Source organism: Podarcis muralis, chromosome 14 (assembly GCF_964188315.1).
Source record: "Podarcis muralis chromosome 14, rPodMur119.hap1.1, whole genome shotgun sequence".
Classification (NCBI taxonomy): Eukaryota; Metazoa; Chordata; class Lepidosauria; order Squamata; family Lacertidae; genus Podarcis; species Podarcis muralis.
In genome coordinates, this window is record NC_135668.1 from 29745906 (window position 1) to 29771182 (window position 25277).

General features: G+C 44.2%; 2 protein-coding genes across 8 annotated transcripts in view; one reads left to right on the forward strand and one right to left on the reverse strand.

Moving 5' to 3' along the window:
* The window catches only part of FRMD5 (FERM domain containing 5), a 129011-nt gene extending 117637 nt beyond the window's left edge, over positions 1-11374 (forward strand). For 3 of the 6 annotated variants that reach the window (XM_028706130.2, XM_028706128.2, XM_028706132.2), the window contains 6 exons: positions 1345-1408; positions 2045-2136; positions 4038-4112; positions 5114-5182; positions 5601-5707; positions 7993-11374. In XM_028706130.2, coding sequence (XP_028561963.2) covers positions 1345-1408; positions 2045-2136; positions 4038-4112; positions 5114-5182; positions 5601-5707; positions 7993-8579 — 994 coding nt within the window. In that variant the 3' untranslated portion in view covers positions 8580-11374. The remainder of the gene's footprint in view (positions 1-1344; positions 1409-2044; positions 2137-4037; positions 4113-5113; positions 5183-5600; positions 5708-7992) is intronic. The other 3 variants (XM_028706131.2, XM_028706129.2, XM_077919113.1) reach the window with 3 other exon arrangements.
* A 214-nt stretch (positions 11375-11588) lies between these two features.
* WDR76 (WD repeat domain 76) lies at positions 11589-24472 on the reverse strand. Of its 2 annotated transcripts, XM_028706126.2 has the most exons (13): positions 24290-24471; positions 21749-22108; positions 21515-21610; positions 20446-20501; positions 19213-19339; positions 18004-18105; positions 17860-17903; positions 17621-17774; positions 16922-17077; positions 15716-15933; positions 13486-13638; positions 12752-12805; positions 11589-12433 (listed from the first exon to the last, which is right to left on the reverse strand). In XM_028706126.2, exons 1-13 carry the CDS (start codon positions 24374-24376, stop codon positions 12178-12180), a joined length of 1863 nt encoding a protein of 620 aa, XP_028561959.2. In that variant the 5' UTR covers positions 24377-24471; the 3' UTR covers positions 11589-12177. The 2 variants fall into 2 exon arrangements, with proteins under 2 accessions (XP_028561959.2, XP_028561960.2); XM_028706127.2 differs by lacking the exon at positions 18004-18105 and having other exon boundaries at positions 24290-24472.
* Positions 24473-25277: the final 805 nt, after the last annotated feature.

The following is a 25277-nucleotide window of genomic DNA, read 5'->3' on the forward strand; positions in this document are numbered from 1 at the left end:
AGAAGGAGCAGCATTCCTGGGAGAAACTCAATAATGCACAATACTGTTCATTTCCTCAAGATCTTTCCTTTGTGGTTATTTCTGTAGTTTTTTAAATATGCAAAATGCTTCATCTGGAATTCCCAAGACAGATTGTTCACCTATTAGCTCTGATGTCTTTATGAACCAGTTTTCACCTGGGCCTCCAATCCTACTGTTGCCATGCAAAAAAACGGCCATGCAGTGATGCAAGATTCTTGTTCCTGCCCTCCTTCTCCTCCGATGAGATAGTTTTTCATCTACCCACCTAGTAAGAAAGCATGATCCATGGGGTTTTGTACAAAACGCCCACAGCTATTCAGAGAATCCGTCCCCTGCAAAAAAGCTCCTGTAGTTTTTCCATGCTGGATAATCTGCCCTGAATTTCCCAGTGCAGAAAAGAATGACATTCCTTCCCCTCCCCCCCCCCCCGCCATGCCTGTTGGGGGCTCCTCCCATGCTCAGCTGTGTTTTGTCACAAGGGGCAAGAGTGCCTCTTTCCCCACCCCGCTGCTCAGGGCACAAGAAGCAGAGCTGTGATCTGGTCCATGCAATGTAGTTAGTGTCACTTCTTCTTCTTCTCTTGCTTTGTATTGTATCCCGTTGTTGATGTACCCCAGTATCCTGTTTGCCTTTTTTACTGCAGCCACACACTGGGCTGATGGCTTCAAGGATTTTTCTACAATAACCCCTAAACCCCTTTCCTGGTCAGTACGCTGCATGACTGTTCCATGTAATCTGTACTCTCAATATTTGGTTTGTTGCCCCAAAATGTATTATTTTGTACATCTGTCTGCATTGAACTGCATTGTCCATGTTTATTGGCACAGTCACCTAAAAGCCCCTCCAGACCCTGCTCCAGACCTGGTCGCATTGTTGCTCATCCTTTTGCTGTATCTCAGATTTTGGCCTCATCAGCTAAGTGTGGTTATCTTACATTTGGTATTCTCATCCGGATATGCACCCGTTTTAATAAAGCAAAAAGTTTGCAAGGTGGCTCCTGGACACCCCCCACTTAAGACTCACCTTTTTGCGCTGAGATTCCTCTCTCACCTCAGCCACTGTTTTTGAGCCAGGAGTCCTCTTCTCTAACCATGTTACACTTTGGATGAACTGCAAATGTTGGACTTGAAACTCCTGCAACTGCTGCCCTCTAAAACATTTTGTTTCTTGACTTTGCGTTTCATGCAAACAATTTGGTTTTCAATTTCTGCATCTTGCCGGAATCTATTCCACGCTGTGTGTGGGCTCTGCATTCGTAATGCTGTGCGATGGGAGGCGGGCTGCGTCCTCTGGTTTACACAAGTGCCTTTTTTGTGCTTGTAGGAACGAAGTGACAAAAATGAAATTTGAAGGCAAGACGTTCTATTTATATGTAAGTCAGAAAGAGGTGAGTACCTTCTTCAGCCGCTGTAACTCTGTAGGTATAGTTTTTGCCTCTGTTCCAAGAGAGATGCAATGTTTAGGATTCCTGACTCTGTTTCTGGCCACACACCATCCTGAAGCACCACATATATTGAGAGGCACGGCTAAGTTTAAGGATGCTCAATCTAATACTTACTGGCCTTATAATAACTTCTGTTAGGTACCCTTAAGGGTCAGGTGCATTTGCAAAGGTAGCATTGTTGGTATTGCCAGGAGGAAAGTCAAATCCTGCCATCATTTCTGACAGTGGAAACAAACAGCCAGAGCCTTCTGTGCAAGACTCCTCACAAACAGCACTGCAATCTCATCCACTGTTTACGCGGCCCAAGTAAAAATCACACCACCCCTTGTAGTATGCCATCGCCATCTTATGCTGAGCGGTTTCCAGGTTTTGCAGTGTGTGATGCTGCTTATAGAGCCACATATATTTATTTATGGAAAGCAAACCCACAGCTCCTTCAGGGAAATTGCTTTCCCATCCTTCTTCCGTTCAAATAGCATTCGGGGCATTTGCATTTAAAGCTAGCTCACTGAGCATGCTGTCTGTGAACCAAGCTTGTGAATTAACCTTACGGGTTTTTCCCCCCTGGGCTTTCTATAGGAAAAGAAAATTGTTCTGACATATTTTGCTCCAACTCCTGAAGCCTGCAAGCACCTCTGGAAATGTGGGATTGAAAATCAAGCCTTTTATAAGTAAGCATGAAATAAATTTCCCCAGGATTAATTTTGTCCGTGGGGCAGTTGTGATCATTCCCAGCAGCCGCTGACAGTGTCGGGTGTGGATGTGGAAACATGCCTGGGCAAACTGTGTGTATGTGGGGGGGCTGCTCTGAATGTGGATTGCCCTCCTCCTTTCTGCAAAAAACAACACCAAAGCTACTTGCAGGAAGAGATCAGGGCTGCTTTCCTGCCAGCTTCCTTTTCACTTCTGCCTAGGCCACCCCACTTTTAGCTGCAGTTTGGATCTAGGACAAGTGTAGGCTGACTGGGCGTTGCAAGAATATCTTGGCCCCAGAAAGTTTCTGACCAGCAACTGAACAGCCAGCTTGAGAAGTAACTAAGGAACAATGGGCCAGAAACACGGACTGTTTGTGAAGAGGCGTTTCATCTCTGGTAGCCCCCAAACAGAATCCTTTGTTCTCTCCCTCTAATTTGGTGTTTTGCTTATAAAATAGAAGGTTGCTTTCTCTAGTGTGCTTCCTTGTAGTCGGTGGGCTGCAAGGAAAATGTGTGCTGCTTTGTTCTGTTTGGGTAAGCTGCAATCAGGCCGTCTCATTTCTCATTATATTAACATGAAGCACAGCTGCCGTTTTGCTTCACAAATCTTTTTGCTTCTTTTCCAGATGAATAGCAGCACTGGTACATTGTCTTCTGCTTATGCATCCCCAGAAACCAGATGATGGATGCAATTAAGACCGCTCTGTTCTATCCTTGATCCCCTCTATACAGAACCAGTGCCTCACCCAAAGCACCCCTCCTAAAGATTCTAGGCTAGGGGCTCTTCCAGACAACCTGTTTGTTGAGCTAAAATGTGTGTGGAAGTTTATACAACACCCACTGTGAGCATTCATTCTCTGTTTGCGTGGAGGTTGTATGATGCTGTGTGATGTCCCACTTAACCCACACTTTCCAGTGCATTTTCTCATAACTTTCCTTACCACATTCCCCCTCTCCCCTGGAAGCTGGGTTTGCTTTATAACAGCACAAAATCTACTTTAATTACATGACTAAAATTTACTTGTGTACCTGCAAAACTGTGGCAGTGGAAGCAGCCAGAACCCGTATCCTTATCCAAAAAGCAAGCCCATTCCTCCTCCTAGTGAAGTAGCCAGTGTTGGGGTTGCTGATCAGCTCCAGCAGTTCGGTAGCAGTGAGGTGTCAACCCTGAACCTCCTGTGCACTCCCAGTTACTTCTAGGTGAGGAAGATTGGGCGGAATGTTTTTCTAGCCGATAATGTTCCATTGCGGAGAGACTTTTGCATTTGCTTTACCACTCTGGATCAGTTTGCACCTCTTTCTCCTCTGCAGCTAAGTTACCTCTCTCTGGGCCGAGAGTCTGAAATTCACGCAGAGGCACTGCAGGGTGGGCAACAAGTGCAGTGGCTACTAGCCATGATGGCTGTGCTCTGCCACTTGGAAGCGGCAATGCTTCTGAATGTCAGTTGCTGGGAACCTCAGGAGGGGAAAGTTGCTGTTAGGTCCTCTTTGGGAGTTTCCCATTGGGGCATCTGGTTCTGATTGGCCACTGTGGGAGCAGGATGCTGGACTAGATGGAGTTGTTGGCCTGATCCTGCAGGCTCTTTTTATATTCTCATGTCAGACCCTTCGCTTTGACTTGGAATGCAAAAAGAAGGGAGGGAAGTAAAGAGCAGCTTCTGGAGGAGTCAAGATGCTGAGTTAAAAAACTGTTCACCTTGGACACTGGCAGGGGTACCAAACCGAGGGGAGCGCAGGGGCTTCTTGAAAACCAGAAAGTATCTCTCTACCTGCTCCCAGAGCAGGAGCTTTGACATCATTTCCAACAAAGTCTGCCAGCAGAATGCTGCCAAAACCCAAGTTATGGGCCTTCTGCCAATGCCTGCTTTTTGTTTTAGGTTGGAGAAGTCAAGCCAGGTCCGCACTGTGTCCAGCAGTAACCTATTTTTCAAAGGGAGTCGGTTCCGATACAGGTAAATAATGACCGTAAGTAGCAGTTACTGGGTATGTGATTGGATGCTTCCTCTGGGTGGCTTGAGGAATGAGTCTGTTATAAGTTCAGCTGTGTTGAATCTTGAGATAAAATTATAGGGCCATTTCCAGCTAACTGGCCCTGCCAGTGCAATAGGATTTCCTTCTAGCTTAGCAGGGCTTCTCTCCCTCTCTCCTCTCCCTGTCCCACAATTGGCTGTGGGGGGAGGTTGGGAGAACCCCCAGAACAGCACACGGGGTTGTGGTGGATATCATTTCATCAGGCAAGTTAAAATGCTGGTACTGACTAAACAGTTTGAAGGTGGTGAGGTTGGATTCCTCCCTGGGGCAAGGCTGCTCATCTGATGCTCCCAATATAATGCAGGGATTCAAGAGGTGCCTTCCCCTTTGTTTTCTGAGCGAGCTGTTTTGTCGGATGCCAGAATTTAAATGTGAGGTGTAGTGGTTATAGAGTGCCAGAGTAGGACCTGGGAGACCAGGGTTGATACCCTCACTTGTCCATGGGACATGCTGAGTGTCCTTGGGCTATGCCACTGCCTCTCGGCCTAACCTACTTCAGAAGGTTGTTGCAAAGTTAAACTGGGGGAGCTGCCTTGAAGAAAGGTGGGATATAAATACAATAAGTAAAAATCTGAAATAAAAGGACTGCCATAGCTGGGCCAAATTCTGCTTCCATGCACTCTAGTGCACAGCCAAGAAGCAAAAGCCAGTAATAGGTGACAAGGAAAGTGCTGCAGCCAAGGCCATGCAACAAGGGAAGGAAAACAACATAACATTTTGAAGTAAATAGCACAGCCAATATACTGAGGGTGTCCTTTCTGCTCATTGAATGGGCCTGCCAGGAAGGATGGCTTTTCTTTTGAGCTTCAAGCAAGTCCTAGTCCCGTGTCTAAAGCAGGCAAGAGTTGCTAGCAGAAACTCTGAAGGGGGAAAGGGTGGTTTCTTGCTATTGTCACGGCTTCTGTTCTCCAACCACTTTCAGTGGCCGAGTTGCAAAAGAAGTGATGGAGTCTAGTGCCAAGATCAAGAGGGAGCCTCCAGAAATACACAGGTAAGGCTCAGCAGAGGCAGCTTGGAAGACAAGCTGTGGGCTCACCTGGGAAAAGCCACACTGGCTGCAGCTGGTGGCAGTTCAGTAACAAATGGGGGGGGGGGACACAGCTTCCCCATAGAGGAAGATCCATAGCTCAGTAGCAAAGCATCCAGAAAGCCCCATATTCAATCTCCAGGTTGGGCTGGTGAGCCATTGCTACCAGTCAGTGTAGATAGTCCTGGCCTAAACGAACCAGTGGTCTGACTCAGTATAAGCAGACTGTTCCTCTGCTAGTTGCAAAAGGGTGTGTTTTCCAGCTCTACCCCTGCATTTTCTGGAAGGGGCCATTTCCTGGGTTTGGCTCATAATCTTAAGGAGGCTCGCCTCTGATGCCGGCTGCATTCCCAACACCGTTTTGTGTGCTTCCTTTCTGTAGGGCAGGGCTGGTTCCTAGCCGTAGCTGTCCTTCCATCACTCATGGGCCACGGCTAAGCAGCGTCCCCAGAACTCGAAGGAGAGCTGTGCACATCTCTATCATGGAAGGTGAGGTCTGGACACAATGGTGACTTCATGTAGCTTTGCAGCACACTCTCCAGATTGAATCTCTCTTCTGAACAAAGCCAAGGGCACATTTGCACATTCGCCTCCCTTGGGATGTCAGGATGGTCTGTGTGCTACAAACTCCTCATCCATTGTTATTCCTTTCTCGGAATGGAATCTGAGTCTATTTTGTGGAACTACTGTAGTTACCGGGGGCGGGGAGTGTTATTTTAAATGTGATTTCGGTTTCAGTCTTAATGAAAGAAACATTCACAAATGCCAGGTTTGCCTTTCCACAGAGTCCTTTTCGTATGTGCTGTATCACTCTCTTGTGGCCAAATTGGGATGCAGCTGTCTCAAGTGATTTATGGAATGCAAGGACAGGAGACCGTTTCATATGCACTTATGCTAATTTCCGTAGGGAGGGCTGGCCAACTCCATGCATTGTTATTCTGCTGGTGTGTGGTTTTAGAATGCTGTGTGCTTGCTACAATTGCTTTGCCACCTGCATCTTAATGGGAGAAGACAAAATCCTTTGCAAGATTGACCCTTTTAAATGAAATTTCTCACATGGCTGTGGAAGGGTTTCTCCCCTTCTACACACACAGCACACTAGCTAAAGGCTGGCAAGGCCCCACGGAGGAAATTAAAAGCCAGTCTGCATCAGGGTTGCACGTGCTACACCAAGCTCGGGAGTTTAATGTCTGAAGTTGGTTGAGTGTCAAGAGCAAGACTCAAGGTGAAGCCAGAGGCTGCTGCTTCTGGGGTGTACTGCCAATTTCTATAGTGTACTTTGGGCTACAAAAAGGCAGTTTTTATGTGGGGCCAGCTTCAACTAAGCAGTTCCACTAATGGGAGATCCAACACGAAGGGCTCTGGCTAATGCAATGCCCCCCCACTCCCCTGCCCACCTGAACAGCATACAGGAGGGTGGGAAAGGAGGTGGTTCCATCAGGTAGGTGGAAATGCTAGTGCTGATGGAACCTTTTAGCAAGATGCTGGATTTTTAACTTGTGAAATGAGATAGCCTTCTTTTAATCTGTTGTACAACCACAATGGATAAAATCTGGCAGATTTTATCAGCCAAGCAAGTTATTCTCCCAATTAAAAAGTGTCACTCCCTAGGGCCTATGTGAACAGTGTGCAATGGTGGTGTGTACTGTGCCACTAACATGATAGGCGTAACTAAAAGAGTAGAAGAATTTAAAAACCTTGAACTTTAAAGAGCAGTCTGGGCTGTTGCAAATTCACCCAGGCCACGACTTCTGCACCAGGTAAGCAGTGCAATCACTTGTGGTGCTCCATGTACCCACACTTTCCCCATACGTTTTAGCTCCACGTCGCTTCTTCTCATGGTTGGGGCAACATTGAAGCTACTAGCCATGAATGCTGGGCTCCACCTCCAGCAGTGAAGGCAATGTGCCTGAATACTAGCTGCCGGGAATCACAAATGAGATAAGCACTGCTGTTGCACACAGGTCCTGTTTTCAGGTGTCCCTTAATGGGCATCTGGTTGGATACTAAGAGAACAGGATTCTGTTTTGGCCTGCTTTTCTTATGTGGCCAATTCTATCATCAGAGGTGTTGCAGAGAGGCTTTGTAGACCATCTAGCCTTGCAGACATGGCTGCCCAGCAAATAACAGCCCTCCTCCTAAAACACACAACTGGTTCCATTGTTGAGTCGCTCCTTTCATCAAAATGTTTCCAACCAAAATCTACCTGTAATTTAAGGCCATGAGATCTAGGTCTGCTCTCTGGGCCAGGACAGAACAAGCCATTGATGTGAAAGCCTTCAGAGATGCTCTCAGCCTGCTCAGTGTGGTGACAGTCATTTCTTTCTTTTTTTTGGAGGGGGGGGGGAATCCAGCCAGGAAGCCTCCAGGTGTTCACAAACATGCCCTAAATTTGCTTACCATACAGATGGGGAATTTTTGGAGTTTCAGATTTTGGGAACATGCAACCAATTTCCACCAAACCACTAAAAGGCACAAGCCTGCATTGTGCTTGAATTTTTGGCATTCAGAATCACTGAAAAGGAATCTAAGGAATGTTTTGAATTAGGTTGGGGAAGGTTAACTTCCTCCAGGATTCTTTTGAACCTGGCCAGACTATAGCCCTCACTTCCATGTTCAACTTACAGTGATATCTTGATCTTGGGATAAACAGTATTTTATATTGAAAGCCCAATTTCCGTGTCTCCATGCTGAGGCTGGCTAATGCGTTGGCGACTCCCCTCATCTTTCTCCATAGCCAGCCCCTTTCTTCCTCTCTCCCTCCCTCTCTCCAGGGCTTGAGTGTTTGCGGGACAGCGCCCACTCCACCCCGGTACGGTCAGCCTCCCACAGCGATGCCTTCCTGCCGCATTCACGGGCCTACCGGGTCGAGAGCAGCGAGCGTGTGGCCATCATTTCAGACGAGGTCTACAGTCCCTCGGACAGCGTCCTTCCCACGCCGGTAGCTGAGCAGAGCCTTGAGCTGATGCTGCTCACCAGGCAGATCAACGGAGCCCCTTGCAGCATAGAGGAAGAAAAGGAGTCTGAGGCCAACACGCCCACGGTGGCCGAGGCAGAGGAGCTGGGGAGGGAGCTCCGAGCCTTGTGCCAGGGTGTGGGCAGCGGTGGCGGAGCCCAAGCAGAACAGGTGAATAAGTTTGTTTTCAGTGTCCTCCGTTTGCTCCTTGTGACCGGTGGGCTCCTCTTTGTTTTGCTCCTCCTCCTGATCATCCTTACCGAGTCTGACCTTGACATTGCCTTTTTCCGTGATATTCGCCAGACCCCCGAGTTTGAACAATTCCATTATCAATACTTTTGTCCCCTCAGGCGATGGTTTGCCTGCAAAATCCGCTCCGTGCTCAGCCTACTCATTGACACCTGAAGGCAGGACTCCTAGTAACTAGCCAGGTGGATTGCAGAAGATCCCTGCTACCCATTCCCAGAAAAATGGGACACATCGTGGCACCATCGGCACATAAAATAAGTCCTCCTTTCATGAATCAAAGTAAACAGCGGCCTAGGAGAGTTGTTTCCAAGCAGAAGAAAGGGATAAGACTTTCTCACATGCGCCAGATTCAAACAATGCCCATTTCTTTACACGTCCTCTTCCTGGAAGTGTCTTCAACTGGTTTGCTTTCCAACTTTTAAATTATTCTGCACTCTTCTAAGTTTAATTTTAAGCTTTCCTAGAGGTGGCCATTTCAAAAATTTCAAGTAAAGAGAGTTTATTTTATTACTATTGATTATTGCATTAAGTGCCAGCCTCCAGCTAGGACATTAGTTCAAGAAGGCAGCGTCATTTTATGCAGGAGCTTTTGTAATGGTGCTACTGAGTTGTAACTTTAGTATTTTATTATTTTATTAAAACTGCCACTGTGTACAGCACCACCACCTTAAACATAGTCTTGCTATTTTACCAATCAAACTTCTGGCTTAATCTGGAATTTTGAAGGTGGGGGCAGGGGGGATTAAGGTTCTGACACCATATGGTCACCCAAACACACTCAATTCTTTATAAGCAATAGGTAAGGCACGAGACAAGGAGGCAGCAACGAGGTGTAAATCTAATTCTTCCCCCTAGCGTTGAAAAGTGTGACTAGGAGAAACCTGTCCTTTGTGAATTTCAACTTCTGACCTTTAGGATCCCAGAAATGCAGTTTTTCTTAGAGCAGTAAAGTCCCCATATAAAGCAAGAGTTAGTATATGGGGGAAATAAATATATGTATTTGATTATACTTGACAGAGTCTTGCTGTATTAAGTAGTAGTGATCATATCCTATTTCTTTGAAAGACATTTTGCCTCAGAAAGCTGTACTTGTTTTTGTACTACAAAAGAACAAACTTGTTTCAACCTATATATTTTAAGAACAAAATGCTATTTTGTTAACGAGCAAACCAAGTCTTTTTTACTTTATGGATTAGGTGAATATAGTGTGGTATTCAAAGTGATTGGTGGTAAACAAAATATTATGGCTGTTTTTAGGATGGTATTTGAGCATCAAGCTAACCCATTCATAACTTCTGGAGGAAGCAAAATGGGTTACCTTGTGCCATTAAAACGATGGAGAACTTAAGGACGTGGGGGAGGTAGCACTGGAATGAAAACACATAGAACAATCTGACCCACACGTTTCCATCCTGAAGGCAATTCAGAAATTTTTTTCCTACTTTTTGTCTTGTGATGTGGATAGTCTAATCTAAAAGCCTGACAAATAGCAGCTCATTTGTAAAAGGAGCAATAAATTTTAAACATGGTGAGAGTACTCACCAAGATGAGCAGAGCAAGAGAATGAAATCAGACTGGCAAGTGTTTTATTTCATCTCAGGGAGAGATTTCAAGTCACTTGGGAATCTAAATCAGAAATATTTCAAGAGGCTGGTTTCATTTATCTTGTCTCTGACTTGGCTACTACAATTTTCAGCAGGCACACAAGCCCTTCAAGTTCACGCAGAACTGAAGCACTGCCAGGACTTGCCCAATGGGAGGGTGCGTGGATAGGCGTGGGAATCTCAAGCACTGATTTCCTTTCCAAGTTCAGTTACACTCTGCCCACAGCTGGTCATTCATCATTTAGGGGGGAAAAGAGCACAATGACACTATTAGCAATACACTAAATATTGGCAAAGGTTACTGGACGCAGACTGGGGTGTGGGTGTGGGTGTACGGTACACTAGAAAAGGATTCCCTGTTATTTGAACACATCGTGGAAGTGCTACAAGGATCTGTTTGATTACTGACCATTAACTGCAACTGCCAGCTTGGAAGTCACAAGAGCCAAGAGAGATATTGGCTTTCACTTTTGCTTATACAGGTACATAAAAACAAACTTTTGAATGCCTGCCAAGAAGATACAAGGGATAGATTTTACAAGGATACACACTGTTTTATGCAACACAGCAACAAAATTAACTTCTAGTGTAGTGTTCCTACCTCAGTCTGTAGTAAACGATGCTTCTATGCAGTGAGTGAAAAGTCTTAATTTTAACATTCTCCATCCCAGATAACGATGCAGTATTTATTTCATGTTTTAATTGTTGGTATTGTTGATCATGCCACACACCTGTCCTGTTATCTGTAACTATTTTGTACAATGGACATTTTCATTTTCAAAGTGGACAACTTATGAATACTGATGGTGGCTTTAGATAGTTATTTTACTTTTTTAAAAATTCTGGCCACAATCCTAGAGTTAAGGTCTCCCGTGCACTTTCATTTCTCTGGGGCTTGCACTGCAGAACCTCTTCCTAATGGATTGTGTCTCGTTTTTGCCAAATGTTTTATCCTGAAAACTTTCCAGCTGGCAACTGAAAAAAAAGTCATTTTTCCTGTTTTGCCCCATGTTACGTTTCATGTTTCACTTACTACTAAGTTGTTCCTGGTCTCATTTGTATAAACTGTGGTGGTTTCCATAGGTTGCTGTATCAGAGGAAACAAACTCTTAATAAGGACTAGCGTACTGCATATTTAAAAGCAGTAGAAAGTAAGTTACCTGAAAATGTGAATTTTAGTTTTCATAACAATATAGACGTTAACCTTTCATGTGCCAAATGCTGTGTTACATTTTCCCTTCAAAATAATGTACCTTTTTCTACATATTCAACATGTAGTTAGCATAAATCATTGGTGCCATATAGAAGTATTTTTAAATTTAAATAAATATTTAATTATGATGAAAATGTTTTCTGTTGAGTAAATTGATGCTTCTGCTCATGTGACATGTCTGCTTAGACAATTCCCAAAATGCTACCTGCTACTGTGGAAAATTTCTTTCAACCTCTCTGTCTTTAACGTTTTCAGAACTTGAATGCTTAACCAACTTAAATTGGATATATATACTTTTACTGCCAGATCATCCATAAGATTTTGGTACAACCACCACATGATGCTACACAGATTCCAAAGCATTTATTGTGCGTACTTTAAAAAAGTTGAACATGATGAGCAGGTCTAACACTGATTCATTTACTATGAATGCTTCCCTGGTGTAAGGTGCCATCTGGTGTTACAACACAACAGACATAATTGCATTTTCCATCTTGCAACGATGCATAAGCATTATTAACATGCTGCTTATGTTCAAGTTAGTGGGTGTTAAGAGAAAGCCTGTGCCTTCTCACCACTCTTGATACACACCAAAACGCCCTTTTGATCTCAGAATAATTGTTAGCAATTGACCTCTGAATTAAACATAATCTAGTACACAGCCTGCTCTGTAGATTTTTAAGCCACTATGAATGAACTTAAATATATTGAAACCATTTAACAGTTTCACATAAACAACCTTGCAGAAACCTGCAATAAGTCACTGCATTCGAATAACAAGGCTAGCCTTATTTATTTGTTATTGGTAATCTAGATCACTTAGAAAGTTTTGAAAATGAATATATTTGTCTTTCTCCAGGGACAAAGTCCTAACACAACCAAAATGCAACTCATACTCTTTGTTACCTGAAGGTTCAACATTCTCTTCAACTTTTTTTCACTCTTTGAAAACATGGAGGCGGCCACTAGAGTTACCACCTGCGAGAATGTACCTGGTAGGGTGCCAGGCATTGATGGAACAAACAGAGCCAAGGTAGTCTTCGCTGAGGAAGGAATGCACCAAATCTCCTGTCGCATGAAAGGCTTCAATTTGCCTTGGTCGAGACATACTCCCCACCACAAAGCAGTCATCCCTCTTTGGGTCCCAAATAGCTCTGAACCTTGTGAGCCACCTTCCCGTGTAGTTATTATGCCTATTCAGAAAGGGGAAGGGGGGGGGGAGAAATAGTTAAGATTCATCTACATCGCTGCCTTCCAGTTGTTCTGGACAGCAACATGCCAGCAGCTCTAGCCAGCTCAACTGAATGATGTTAAGGTTGAGGGCACTAGGTGGGGAGGGCTGATCTAGAAAACCAGGGTTCTTAAATCTGATGCGCATGCTCCCTAATGGAAAAAACCACTCTGCTACGGTCAAATATTGTGTTTTGCTCACTGTGGAGTCTGTGATCTCATAATCCCCTCCACCAAACTTGAATCTTAGCACCAGAGTAAATCCTCCTGTTCTAACTCACCTGATAGTTGTGAGAACAGGAACTGAAGACGATATACATGTGGTTTCAAAGATCCTGCAAGAAACAAAATGTGGGGGCTTAAAAAAAAAACCCTAAATATTTGATTTAGCCCCCCCCAAAAACTACTTACTTACTTATTCAAATCCAGCATGAGGATCAACAGAAAACATTATCAAAGAGTTGAAGGACACAGTCGTCAGGCAAAAACACTCAAGGAAGGTGTGTTGCCTGAGGACAGTCCTGAGGGCCACATTTAGCTCCCTACCCTCTGGTTTAGACTATGTAAACAATTATATTGCAAGGGGTCTCCCTACTGCTCATCGAGTGAAAATATGCTATGGATTTCTAAATACAAGCAAGTATTTTGAGGTAGATTTTTTAAAAGGTCATAAGCAAGGGCCCACACACCTCAATGCAAAATATTTAATTGCCGTAACTCAGCCATACACATCTCTCACAGAATCTCCTACATTTGTTTCCAACAATGGTCAGCAAGAGGCATGAGTTCCAAACCTCTCCCACCCTTGGCAATATATGCCTCTGAACATGGTAGGATCTACAGCATCCCTATGTTTCAACAGTCCTATTAACTTGCTCAAATCCGCTACTGATGCCATATAAGCCATGGGCCACAGCCAAGTCTCATGGCAGCAAATTCAGTTATCTGTGAAAAAGGACTTTCACAGGAGGAAATTGTTAATACAAAAGCCAGCTCCCTTCCCACTCTCACATACCTCAATGTATCGTCAGCACAAGTAGTCAGCACCCTGTTGCCAGTCACAGGTGAAAAATAAGCAGAAGCAACACTCTTGGTGTGCCCAGCAAGAGAGACCACGGGCTTGCTGCCACTCGCCTTCAGGTGCCGAACATCATAAATATCAACATCCCTGCAGCATAAATGGGAACGTTAAGACTTTCATCCTGGGTGTCTCTTCTTCAGTGGCTAGGAGGGTGTCCTGAATGGGACATCTCCTCCCAATGGACTATCCAGGCATAGCTAATCTATTAGACTTCCTGTCTCTTGTGGTGGCGAGAGCTCCTCACACATCAAGGAAAAAAAGGACATTGAAAACATAGAACCCTGCAGGTGTTAAACAAAATATTGGGACAAACTGCACTTAAGAAAATGCGAAACCACTGTATCAATATGAGGGTGGGGGGAATAACAGAATTTGAGGACGATTCCACTGTTTGCTTACAATTGAGACAATAATTATTTGGGGAAGGAAAAAGTCATGGGATGTCCCTGTGTGTACCCGTTTCCCTTTTGGCCTATAAATTGCAGATCTGTTTGATTTTATGTTCTTGATATCATAAACATATAAAAGTATCTTAATACACTGGTACGAATTCTGAGTGAAACAAGTTTCCTCCTATGAGAGGGGGTTAAGGGGAGCTGCTCAGCAGATACACTCACTTCCTCCCCCCCATTGTGGATGAGTTACCAGATGCCATGCTAAAGCTCAGAGGAGACCTCATGCCTAAGGTTCCGCAGAACCCATGAGACCACATCTCTGAATTGGTGCCCACTTTCTGGCTCAAAGGGGAGCACTGTTTCTGCCTATGCTGTGTTCTCAAGACCAGGAGTCTGCTGGATCACAGCAGTCCAAGGTGCTGCTCCCTCTTTGCTTCGGGGTGTGGAGGTGGGATGGCTGGGGGATTCACTGGTCCCCAAGTGTGCAGTGTGGGTGGGTTCTTTGGCGACAGTCGCTTTTCTCCTCTTTCTTTCTCTCATTTCATTTCCCGTGGATGGCTAATTGCAAACACAGGGAAAGCAAAAGGAAGTGCTAAAACTTTTTAAAAAGTTTTGAAGTAAGGGAGGGAGAAAAGCTACTACTCTCAACTGTCTGCTACAGCTTTTTTCAACCAGTCTGTGAGGTCACAAGGAGTTCCTTGAGAGATTGTGATGCTAGCTAGCATGGTGGGTACAGCTCTCTGACATCACCCCCCCCCTCTTGTAACTCCTAATTTCCATGGCCATTTAGGCTCCCCTGCAACCACGGGGTCCTAGGGCCTTCCCATATTTTTCTCCCTCTGCCAATGCTGAAATTGGGAAATTTTGCTTCTGTTTATCCAGGGCTCGAACAAAGTGAAGAGTTTTTAATCTACCACTGAGTGTGTTAAATGAGCTCCTCTCTTCCTCCAAAAACTGAATTCTCCAAAGGAGGGGGCAGAGAGTGTAATGGCTCTGCGTTCATTTGGGGGGGGGGGTGTCCTCACCAGGATATCCCCCTCCACTGAAGAATGAGGAGATAAAAATAAGATTGCTCTTACAGAAAGGCTTACTCTTTCTGTAATCTCTGAAAAGCATTCATCATCTTGGAGCACGTGAAGTTCTCTCTGTGCCCCACATAAAATCTGTAAGTTTATGCAATCTTTTACCACAAATCTGTTTTCTCTGTAAATTAAAAACAGGGAAACAGTGTGTGTAATGCTATAATTTGTGCAGGACACTTCTTTTGGGGTGGAAATGAATTTTAAAGGGCACAGGAAAGCAAAACTACTTAAGATTTTAGTCAGTGGCTGTGACCAGTTTTGTATAACAACACTATACAGTGGTACCTCAGGTTAAGTACTTAATTCGTTCCGGAGGTCCATTCTTAACCTGAAACTGTTCTTAACCTGAAGCACCACTTTAGCTAATGGGGCCTCCTGCTGCCGCCGAAGCACGATTTCTGTTGTCATCCTGAAGCAAAGTTCTTAACCTGAAGCACTATTTCTGGGTCAGCAGAGTCTGTAACCTGAAGTGTATGTAACCCGAGGTACCACTGTAATCTCTTCAGAGTCCCCCCTCCCCTAAATTTGGAGAATGTCCAGAGGTCTTAGGCTTGGGAAGAATCTATTGTGACTCCGGTCCCAAGAGGAGGCCTCTATTCACTTACTAGCGTCACATCTCTTTGATTTCTGGGCTCCTAATTCCTAATGTACTGCAACAAGCAATCGTGTATCACAGCTTGCACCTACCCTGCTCCAGCAGCTACGAAATAATGTCTGCTGAGTGGGTTGGTATGGATGGTCCTTGTCGTCTTCGAATTAAGTTCTACAAAAAGCTCAGCGGAAGCTCCTGGCGTTCTCTGATCTACTACAGCTACCTCTCCATCCCACATTCCCACTATCAGAGTAGAGGCATCTGCAGCCAAGAAATCAAATGAGGAAAGGTCGTCCTCTTCATTTCTGTACACCTGAGAATGAGAAACAAGGTTTACTTTTAGGTGGAGTCTAAACCTATTTTAAATTACCAATTTTATGCTGATAAATCACAATAGCTGTAGGATACCCTACAACTGTAGGATGCTTCTCTGGCTGCCACACCATGGTTTCCTCAATCCTCTTTGCCAATTACTACAAGCACGCTTGCAGACAGACAAGATTTCCAAACGTACAGAGTTAAAAATCCTGACTTTTCCATCCCCGCCTAAGAAACTGAATTCTGCCTGTAGCAATGGATAAAAACAACAGGACGCTGCCTTGTGCTATGTGGAACTGTATGTCCATTTAACCCAGTTCTGTCTATTCTGACTGGCAGTAGCTCTCTGGGGTCTCAGGCTGAGGTCATTCCTATCACCTGCTATTTGATTACCGCCCCCTCCCACCATGGCCACCCCTTTTCCTCTGGATGTGCCAAGGATTGAAGCTCAGGCTTTATGCTTGTAAAGCACGTGCTGTAATACTATGTTATGGTCCTTAATGAGACAGAAGTGAAAAGGGGAGAGGGAGAGAGCACAAGAGAGAGCTGCTCTTTTCCATCTTCCATCCATCTTGGAGGAGCTGCTTGAGCAAGATAGAAAGATGGAGAAATACCATATCTGATTTTGCATTCTACATCCAAAGGGATCTCATTCTAAACAAGGGAATACTGCGATTTTGTTGCATTTCTGCTAATGTTTGACCACATAATTTATGACATTTCCTTCCATTCTTTCAGTTAAAATGCAAGTTTTACTATTTAGCAGAAGTCATTGCAGCAGTATACTATTCTGTTCCATTTGGAATGGTTTTACTTGTTTTATAATTTTAATTATTTTATCTGTTTTTATGACTCTATTTTCCATTAATGATTGTATCTCACCCTGGGAACTTACGGTGAAGGGTGAATTAGAAATCAAATAAATGAATAAATAATCTTTATTGAGACCTTGCAATAGATGCAACTTTGCAACCAACACTCACCTCATCAAAGACCGCTCTGGTTACATCCCCACGTCGTAACGTGCCGTCGTGGCTCACAGATAGAAGATGAGCAGGATTAGACAGAGAAAAATACATACAGCTAACTGCCTGGCTATGGGGAACAAAGGTGTGTACTCCATCTTCCAATCCGCTGTCCTAAGAAGTACAAACAGACACAGAATTAGTACATTTCTCATAATTTCTCTTCTCAAAATTGGAAATAGAACTTACAGTGTGGTTCCCTTCTCAGTTAGAAGACAGAGCCATAAAAGTTTGCAGGGGACAAAACTATCAATGGCTCCAAGCTACCATGGCAATGTATTACCTCCAATGCTGAAGGCAGACTGTTGATGAATACCAGCTGCTGGGAATCACAAGCAGGGAGTGCGCTGCTGTTACATTCAAGTCCTGCATGTGGGCTTCCCATTGGGGCATCTGATTAGCCACTTTGAGAATAGGATGCCGGACTAGATGGGCACCCTTTGGCCTGACCCAGCAGAATACGCTTTAATGTGGTGACTGCTCCTTCACTGGAGCTTTTTAATCAGAGCTTGGATGGTCATCTGTCCTGGATGCATTGGCTGAGATTCCTGCATTGCAGGGGGTGAACTAGATGACCCTTGGGGTCCCTTCCAACTCTATGGTTCTATGATATAAACAGTAATAGATAGCAAAGACAATAGAGCGCAAGCTATTTACCAAATCCCAGAGACCGATCTGTCCCCACTTGTCTCCAGCTGCTACTAAAGTTCTGCTTTCAGATGGATGGATAGCCACGGAGTGAATCCGGTTTCGGACCACTTTTGCTACAGAATCTTCTCGGAGGACCATTTTACGCAGACGAGCCTGGTAACTGGGACAAAACCATTAGAATGTTAACATCCACAAAAACCAAGCAAATGGGGGGGGGGGGGAGATAAAACTGGTTTTTAAATTACCTTTCCAAGTTACATGTAGGCGTCTCAATCACCTTAGGCTTTACCTGTAAAATTGGTTGGAAAACAAAAGGAATTTACCATGCAGATATTGAATTAATTTTTTAAAAAAGTATTTAGGCTCGCTACATGTCAAAACAATGATACCTGACTTATTTTTGCCCACATATTCAGAAAACCTTCAGTTACATCATTTCCTTCCTCTTGATCTATGGGTATCATCTGAAGCGGTCCAGGTGGCAAACGAGGCTTTCAAGAGAGGAATTGGCACAAAACATCACTGGCTTGCTTTACAACTTGCTCATCAGTGCACCCCACAGAAAATAACGAAGAGAGCCATTTAATTATGAAATAATAATTGTATTTTCTTTTTTTTTAACTTTGACTTTTATTGATAACGTTAAATATTTTATGCTTTTTTGTAAACCACATGGGCATTTATTTAGTTAAGCAGTATACAAATTTTGTTAAATAATGAATAAAAATTTATTCTCCCACATCCCAATCAATCTTTCCACTTTATTCACCAACCCAAATTATTTTCACAAAGCCAAGTTCTTAAGACTTGTTTGAAGCAACTATACACTTGATCTGTGAGGAACCAAGGAAGTCCAAGGATGCTCAGACCAAATTACAGTGCCGGACAGCAGAAAAGCTCTCTCAGCAACCTCTCACGTATCAGAGTAAAATGCCTTGCAAGTGGCTGCAGGAGGACTGTGAGCAAAATCATGGGAGGGGTGTTTCTAGAACTTAGGTGAAATTGTGAAGCTTCCCTGCTATTTTTGTTACACTGGAAGCTGCATGTTGTTTAAGGGATCTTGTTATATCTATTATATTTGCTATTGCTTTGTTATGCCATCATAAAATTGTTGCTATATTATGAAATCATTGCTATGTTATTGTTTCGTTATGTTATTCTGAATTTTTTTGTAGTGTTTGTTTGAAATGCAGCCCTATTTCTTTGTTGTAAGCTGCTTTGAGGATGATTTTTTTGTGGAAAAGCCATACAAATAAAATGAATGAACAAAATACTCTTGCAAAGTCTGGGTATTTCAGTGAGAGAAGAAGAGGAGGAGTTTGGATTTGATATCCCGCTTTATCACTACCCTTGGGAGTCTCAAAGCAGTGAACATTCTCCTTTCCCTTCTTCCCCCACAACAAACACTCTGTGAGGTGAGTGAGGCTGAGAGACTTCAGAGAAGTGTAACTAGCCCAAGGTCACCCAGCAGCTGCATGTGGAGGAGCGGGGAATTGAACCCGGTTCACCAGATTACGAGTCCACCGTTTTTAACCACTACACCACACTGGCTCTCCCCTCTGCTCGGCACCCAGTGCAAGTTGTATCTGTCAACTTACATATTCGTCAACTGAAGGTTCTGGATGTGCTTGTGCTTCTGGCAGGGGAATGCTCAGTGGATCCACTTTTTGCAAGCGCATCGATCTTCGACAAGTTGTCTCAGTTTTTGCCTTGGAATGTTTAATTCTACGGTGACAACATAATTTCTCCATTAAGTCCTTGCAGGGTTTCAAGTGTTCCTCATTCATGCCGCTAAGATTTAGCCTTATTTCTTCCTTTAGATTATTCTGCATTTTCTGTTATTGCTTTCCATCTCCCTCCATCGTATTTTTCTATCTGCCTCCGTCAGACACCACAATGGTTGCAAAATTACAACCTGGAGACCTTGCTTGTCCCTCTGTACATTTAATATAACCCACAGCTTACCATTCGGTTTGCAATGAAACTCCCAGAGTACTTTAGAAATTAAACAGCAAAAATGCAACGAAGCTGTCAATGCTCCAAAATAGCAAACATTATGTTGCTACTCCACTTCTCCCCCTCTCACTTGCCAAGAGTAAAACTGGAGTCCCACATGCAAAAACAAGGCAGAGGAGGAGGTGACGGAGCAACTGCATATTCTCCTACTGTCACAGCCATGACGTTATTAACCCAAATACAGTGGTACCTCAGTTTACGAACTTAATCTGTTCCAGAAGTCCATTCTTAAACCGAAACCATTCTTAAACCGAGGTGTGCTTTGCTTAGTGAGGCCTCCCGCCGCCAGTGCCCTTCCACTGTTTGGATTCCGTTCTTAGACTTAGACTGAGACACTATTTCCGGTTTTGCGGAGTTCGTAAACCAAACAATTCTTAAACAGGGCTATCCTTAAACTGAGGTACCACTGTACTACTTTTAAAATGATCACATACAGTGGTACCTCGGGTTACATACGTTTCAGGTTACAGACTCCGCTAACCCAGAAATACTACCTCGGGTTAAGAACTTTGCTTCAGGATGAGAACAGAAATCGTGCAGCGGTGGCACAGCGGCAGCAGGAGGCCGCATTAGCTAAAGTGGTGCTTCAGGTTAAGAACAGTTTCAGGTTAAGAACAGACCTCCAGAACGAATTAAGTACTTAACCCGAGGTACCACTGTATAATACAGCAGGTAAGAATTCCCAATAGCCAACCAGCAGTTCAGCTCTCAGTATTAATTAGTTAAGTAGATTCAGGTACTGTCACGACATAAAGAGGGAAAGGGAAAAAAATTGCCAAAATATTTAACCATAATGAATGGGTATGTAGTTTTACCTTTGTATTTTCGGAGACTGCACTCTGGGTGTCATATTACGAAGACTTGCTGCCGACTTAAGAGTGAAAGAGTAAGATCAGATGCATAGAATGTAAGATTTATCCATTTCATAAAATTTCAAAATTTTTGTTTCTGCTTCAATTTATTCCATTTATATCCTGCATTTATCTTTTTATTTCCCTGGGCTTTTAACCTCTGAGGTATTTTTATTTCTGTTGCGTTTGGCTTTAGCGATACCCTTTACTGATATCAATTGCTGTTACTGTTTTATTGAGTGGTACTCAGCTAAGTTTATCTCAGAGTAGACACACTAAAATTAATGAACATAACTAAGGTAGGTCCATTCACTTCAGTTTGAATGGCAAAATTTGGCAAAACTTAACTCAATGCCACCCATTCTGCTTTATGACTTACTGGAAATGTTTGGAAGGCCCTGATGTTTGCTGTATCAACTATTAGCTATGGAACCACTGCTGAAGATAGATTCTCAACAGTGTTAGAAACTGATATATGAAAGCTAGGAGCTAAATGGCACCTTAAACCTAGGTTACGGGCGCAACAACGGAATGTCTAGGTGCGCTTTTTTATAACAAGAATACAAAGCTGAAAATCAATGAACTGCAGCTAATATATGTTCATTTTTCACATGACCTAGTCCTTCCCCTGCCCACCCCCTAATATTCTTAAGAGGGTTTCTTTTCCAGTCTTCAGAGAGTAGTTGGAAGTGGGGAGGCAGAAAAAGGTCCTCCTTTCCTCCCACTCTGCGGTTTTAATCTGAAATCTTAGGCGCAGTACTGCGCCCAAAGCTCAGAAACTGCTTGCACTAATGGAATTCCCTGTCGCACAATGCGCCTAGAACAATAGGAGTTTCAAACACTGATTCTCAAGTAAATTATACCACTTAAAAATATGGCTAAAGCCGTGATGAAGACCAAGATCAACAGCGTAGTCCTATTCCGAAGTAAGACCCATTGAGTTCAATGGGCCTTACTTCCAGGTTGGTATTTCCAAGGCTGCACCCCAAGTATCAGAACTTCTTGTTCTAATCCAGAAGACACTCCAACAAACCTCAAACAGCTTCAGGGAAGCAAAAAATTTGGCATTTTCTGTTATGTTCTTCAGTCTTTTCCTCTCATAAGCCGATAGTTGTGTTGAGACTTCCTCCTGCAACAACAAGCAAGCAAGCAAGCAATTATGTTTCAAAATATTCACAGGAGTTGAAGTTTTAAGCCATATCTTACATGTAATTCTAAGCACGGTATATAAGCAGTTATTTTCCTCACCAAATTAAGAGACACTTACATCATTTCTGTCACTCTCGGAATCCCCATCGGTTTCCAAATCACTGACGACAGCCTCTACAACTGAACCACATCTGTGAGAATCCGTGTTGGAGACTACCTCGCTTACGCCATGAGATATAGCCCTCGTTTCTGGACTTGAATAATCGCTACAGATTTTCTTGGCTTTGGGTTCTTTACCGAAAGACTCCTCACAGCTGGAAAATTGCTCTAACAAACGTTTCTGAGGCAAATGCTTGTTGTGTTCTCCGCATGTGGCTGACACAGGCGTGAGAAGAATTCTGATTTGTTTTGTCAAAGTCTTACTCTTCACAGGGCTTCTGGGGAGACATGTGGTCGGATTTTCAGTGGGTGTTGTCTCCTGAAGATGTGTAAGGAATAATAAAAAAAAAACCATTATCTATTCCTTATCTATTGATTTATTATTGCAATACATTCCCAATGAACTTTTACTGGGAGTTACGTGAAATCCATTAGCAGAAATGTTCTAAGTTTGTCTGTCATTTGAGAATTGTTTTCTACTCCAGATCATCATATCACTAGTGATGCACTCCATTCCAAAGAACAATTTTTAAAAAAAACGTATTCTGCCTTCTAAAAATCTGATACGGTGTTCTCAGCTGTAGGAGTATCAACTTGAATAAAATACTGGGGGGGGGGAGCCCCCCCACATAACTGATCACATGATGCAGCACATGCCCCCCCATTTGAATGACAATCTTCCTCAACTTTTTTGGGAGGCAGCCCTCTCAAATATTTTATTGGGGGTAACCTCAGCCCCTGAGGTACTTATGCTCAGCTGCAAGTGGGGAAATGAACGCTGACCAGAAACACATGTAAGATGTAATCACCATCGAACACTTGGGGTGTTGCTTCGAAAAAACATGCAGTATAAAGAGTTAGCTAATAATCCCCTAATTTTGTATTTTCACTACAAACATCTGGAGGGCCAGAGTTTGCCTATGCCTGCACTAAGAGCTCACAGAGAACAAACATCTAACACTGGGGAGCAGGAATGCCACACACACACACAATTGGCGCCCTCCAGATGTTTTGGACTACAACTCCAATCAATCTCAGAGAGCACATTCTGGCTGGGCTGATGGAAGTTTCAGTCCAAAACATTTGGAGAACCACTGGCTGGGGAAGGCCACACATTGTACCACAGGTCCATCTGCATGGTCTTCTTTAAACAGTACACCCATAAGGACCCGTGCAACAAGGTGCACCATTGCGTTGTAAACCACTAAAGAGATTTTATTATGCTCAAGCAGTGTATAGATTTTGTTAATTTACAGACTCTGGGATCCATCCATGTGGGAGGATGGCTGCCTGTGTCCATCCTGGGCCCTCTCACTAGTTTGTCATCCCAAACCAGCCCTCCCTGTAAGGGACAGCTGCATATTTCTGCATTGCAGGGGGTTTGGACTAGATGATCCTCAGGGACCCTTCTAACTCTGATTCTATTATCATCACATCAACTAGGAAGGCTGTCGCAGCAAAACTTGGTACTGTCCCTGCCAGTGAGCCCCAAGTGAACACCAACCTCTTTACCCACCCCCACCCCCCTACACTTGAGATATGCATGTATTTTAGGACTTTTATGTTGATTGCAACATGCTTTGTTTTGAATATCTTGTTTTCAGATTCTTGTAACCCACCCAGGACCCTCACAGTGAAGAGCAGGTAAGAAGTAATAATAATCCAATACTAGTGCTACTTAAGTGCAGCATAGTGGCAAATTTAGAAGTATGGGTTCCCTCGTGATAGTCACAGCCACACCCCTCCCAAGATTATACAACTTTCTAAGATTATACAATAACCTTATTACTTACACAATAATAGTGATTAGGGGTGAACTACAGCAACCAGCACAGAACTCCATAATTGCACTACCAGGAACAAATTATTTGGAGTGCTCCACTATCTTCTTCTGGAGTGACTTAACTCCTGTTAAGTTCCAGGGTTTGGAACATAGTTTTCTCCCCATTCTCTTGAACCCAAAAAGCGCCCCATGCCTTTCCAGTGTCCTTCAGTGCTTAATTTTGGAGCGTGCAGTGGCCTAAAAGCTTCACCTTCATGCTGATGAGGCGGCCCTAGGAGGCTGGACCTGGCAGGGACCCCTGCAGCAGCTGAAACAGGAACAGGCCTTGAGTCCCAGCCTATGCACCGCTGCTCAAGAGTAAACCTCCTGCAACTGATGAACTGATTAATTTGGGCCCAGTGGGTCTAATCTCAGCGAAGCTGGGTGCAACTCAGAGGCGACCCGCTGAAATGAAAGCAGACATGGCCAATTTTAAGAGTGTTAATTCCAGCATGTCCATTGGGAGCCGCCTACTACGAATAGCAAGGAAGCCGCCTTCGCCACAGGAGCCACACGAGGAGCAGCATTTTCATTATTAGGGCGACTGAGGTGGGGCTTCCATTTTAAAAGTGGCCGCTGCCTATTTTAAGCCCGCCGCGCCTGCGGAGCCTCCCGCCACCTCGCTGCCCTCCCCGCCTCCCTGTAAGGTAGGGCAGGCAAGCAGGCAGAAAAACCCACCTGCTCCCGCTGCTGGATCAACGCCGCCGCTTCTTTCTCCTCCTCGACCACTATCCGCTCCGTCTCCATGCCGGCCGGCTCACTCATCCTGGCTTCCCTTCCTTTCCCGCGCGCTGAAGCGGCTTCCTGGGCTCCGCGCGGGGCGGGGAAAAGGCGCCAATTCCGCTCCTCCTCCTCCTCTTCCTCGTGACCCGCTCAGCTGTGTCGCTTCCCGCCTTTACTGCCTTCTGGCCTAGGGCTACTCCTAAAACCTTGCGCGCCCCTTGTGATTATTTATTTATTTTTTTAAATTCCAATTCATTCTGTGTAAATTCGAAGCGGGTTGCAACGAAAGACGAGTCAAACGCTGAAAAGCCACCTGCAAATGCAGCACCACGCTAAAATGTGGGACATTCCTCCCTCCCTCACATACTGTACACCCCCAAATAAGTAAAAATGCCGCCATTCTTGCTTCAGCCTTTCGGGCACAAAGCGGGCGAGAGAGCTGGTTGCTGCTATGCGGAGGTACAGGGAGGAAACACTCGGCCCATTTTGACTTTGCATATTTATTATTAATAAAATTTATATACCACCTGGTTGTAAACAATTAAAAAGCACACGCACACAACTAGGCCCTTAAAGCGTATAGTTTTGTTTGTTCATTTATTGCATTTTATCTTGCTTTTCCTCCAAGGAACTCAAGGCGGTATACATAATTCTCTTCCCATTTTATCCCTACACCAACTCTGTGAGGTAGGTGAAGCTGAGAGGCCGTGACTAGCCCAGTCACCCAGTGAGCTTCATGGCTAAGTGGCGGAGGAGGGATTTGAACTTGGGTCTCCCCAAGTGAATGAGCAGCCTTGCCTCAAGAACAGATGTGGAGAGACTTTACTCAAACAGCTTTGAAAAGGCACAGGAAGTCTTGCAAAAGGTAAAGTCTGGGGCTCAGACATCCACTTTAAAAAGTCCATGTGGCAGCTATTGTGTGGAGGTGGAGAGAGAATGAATA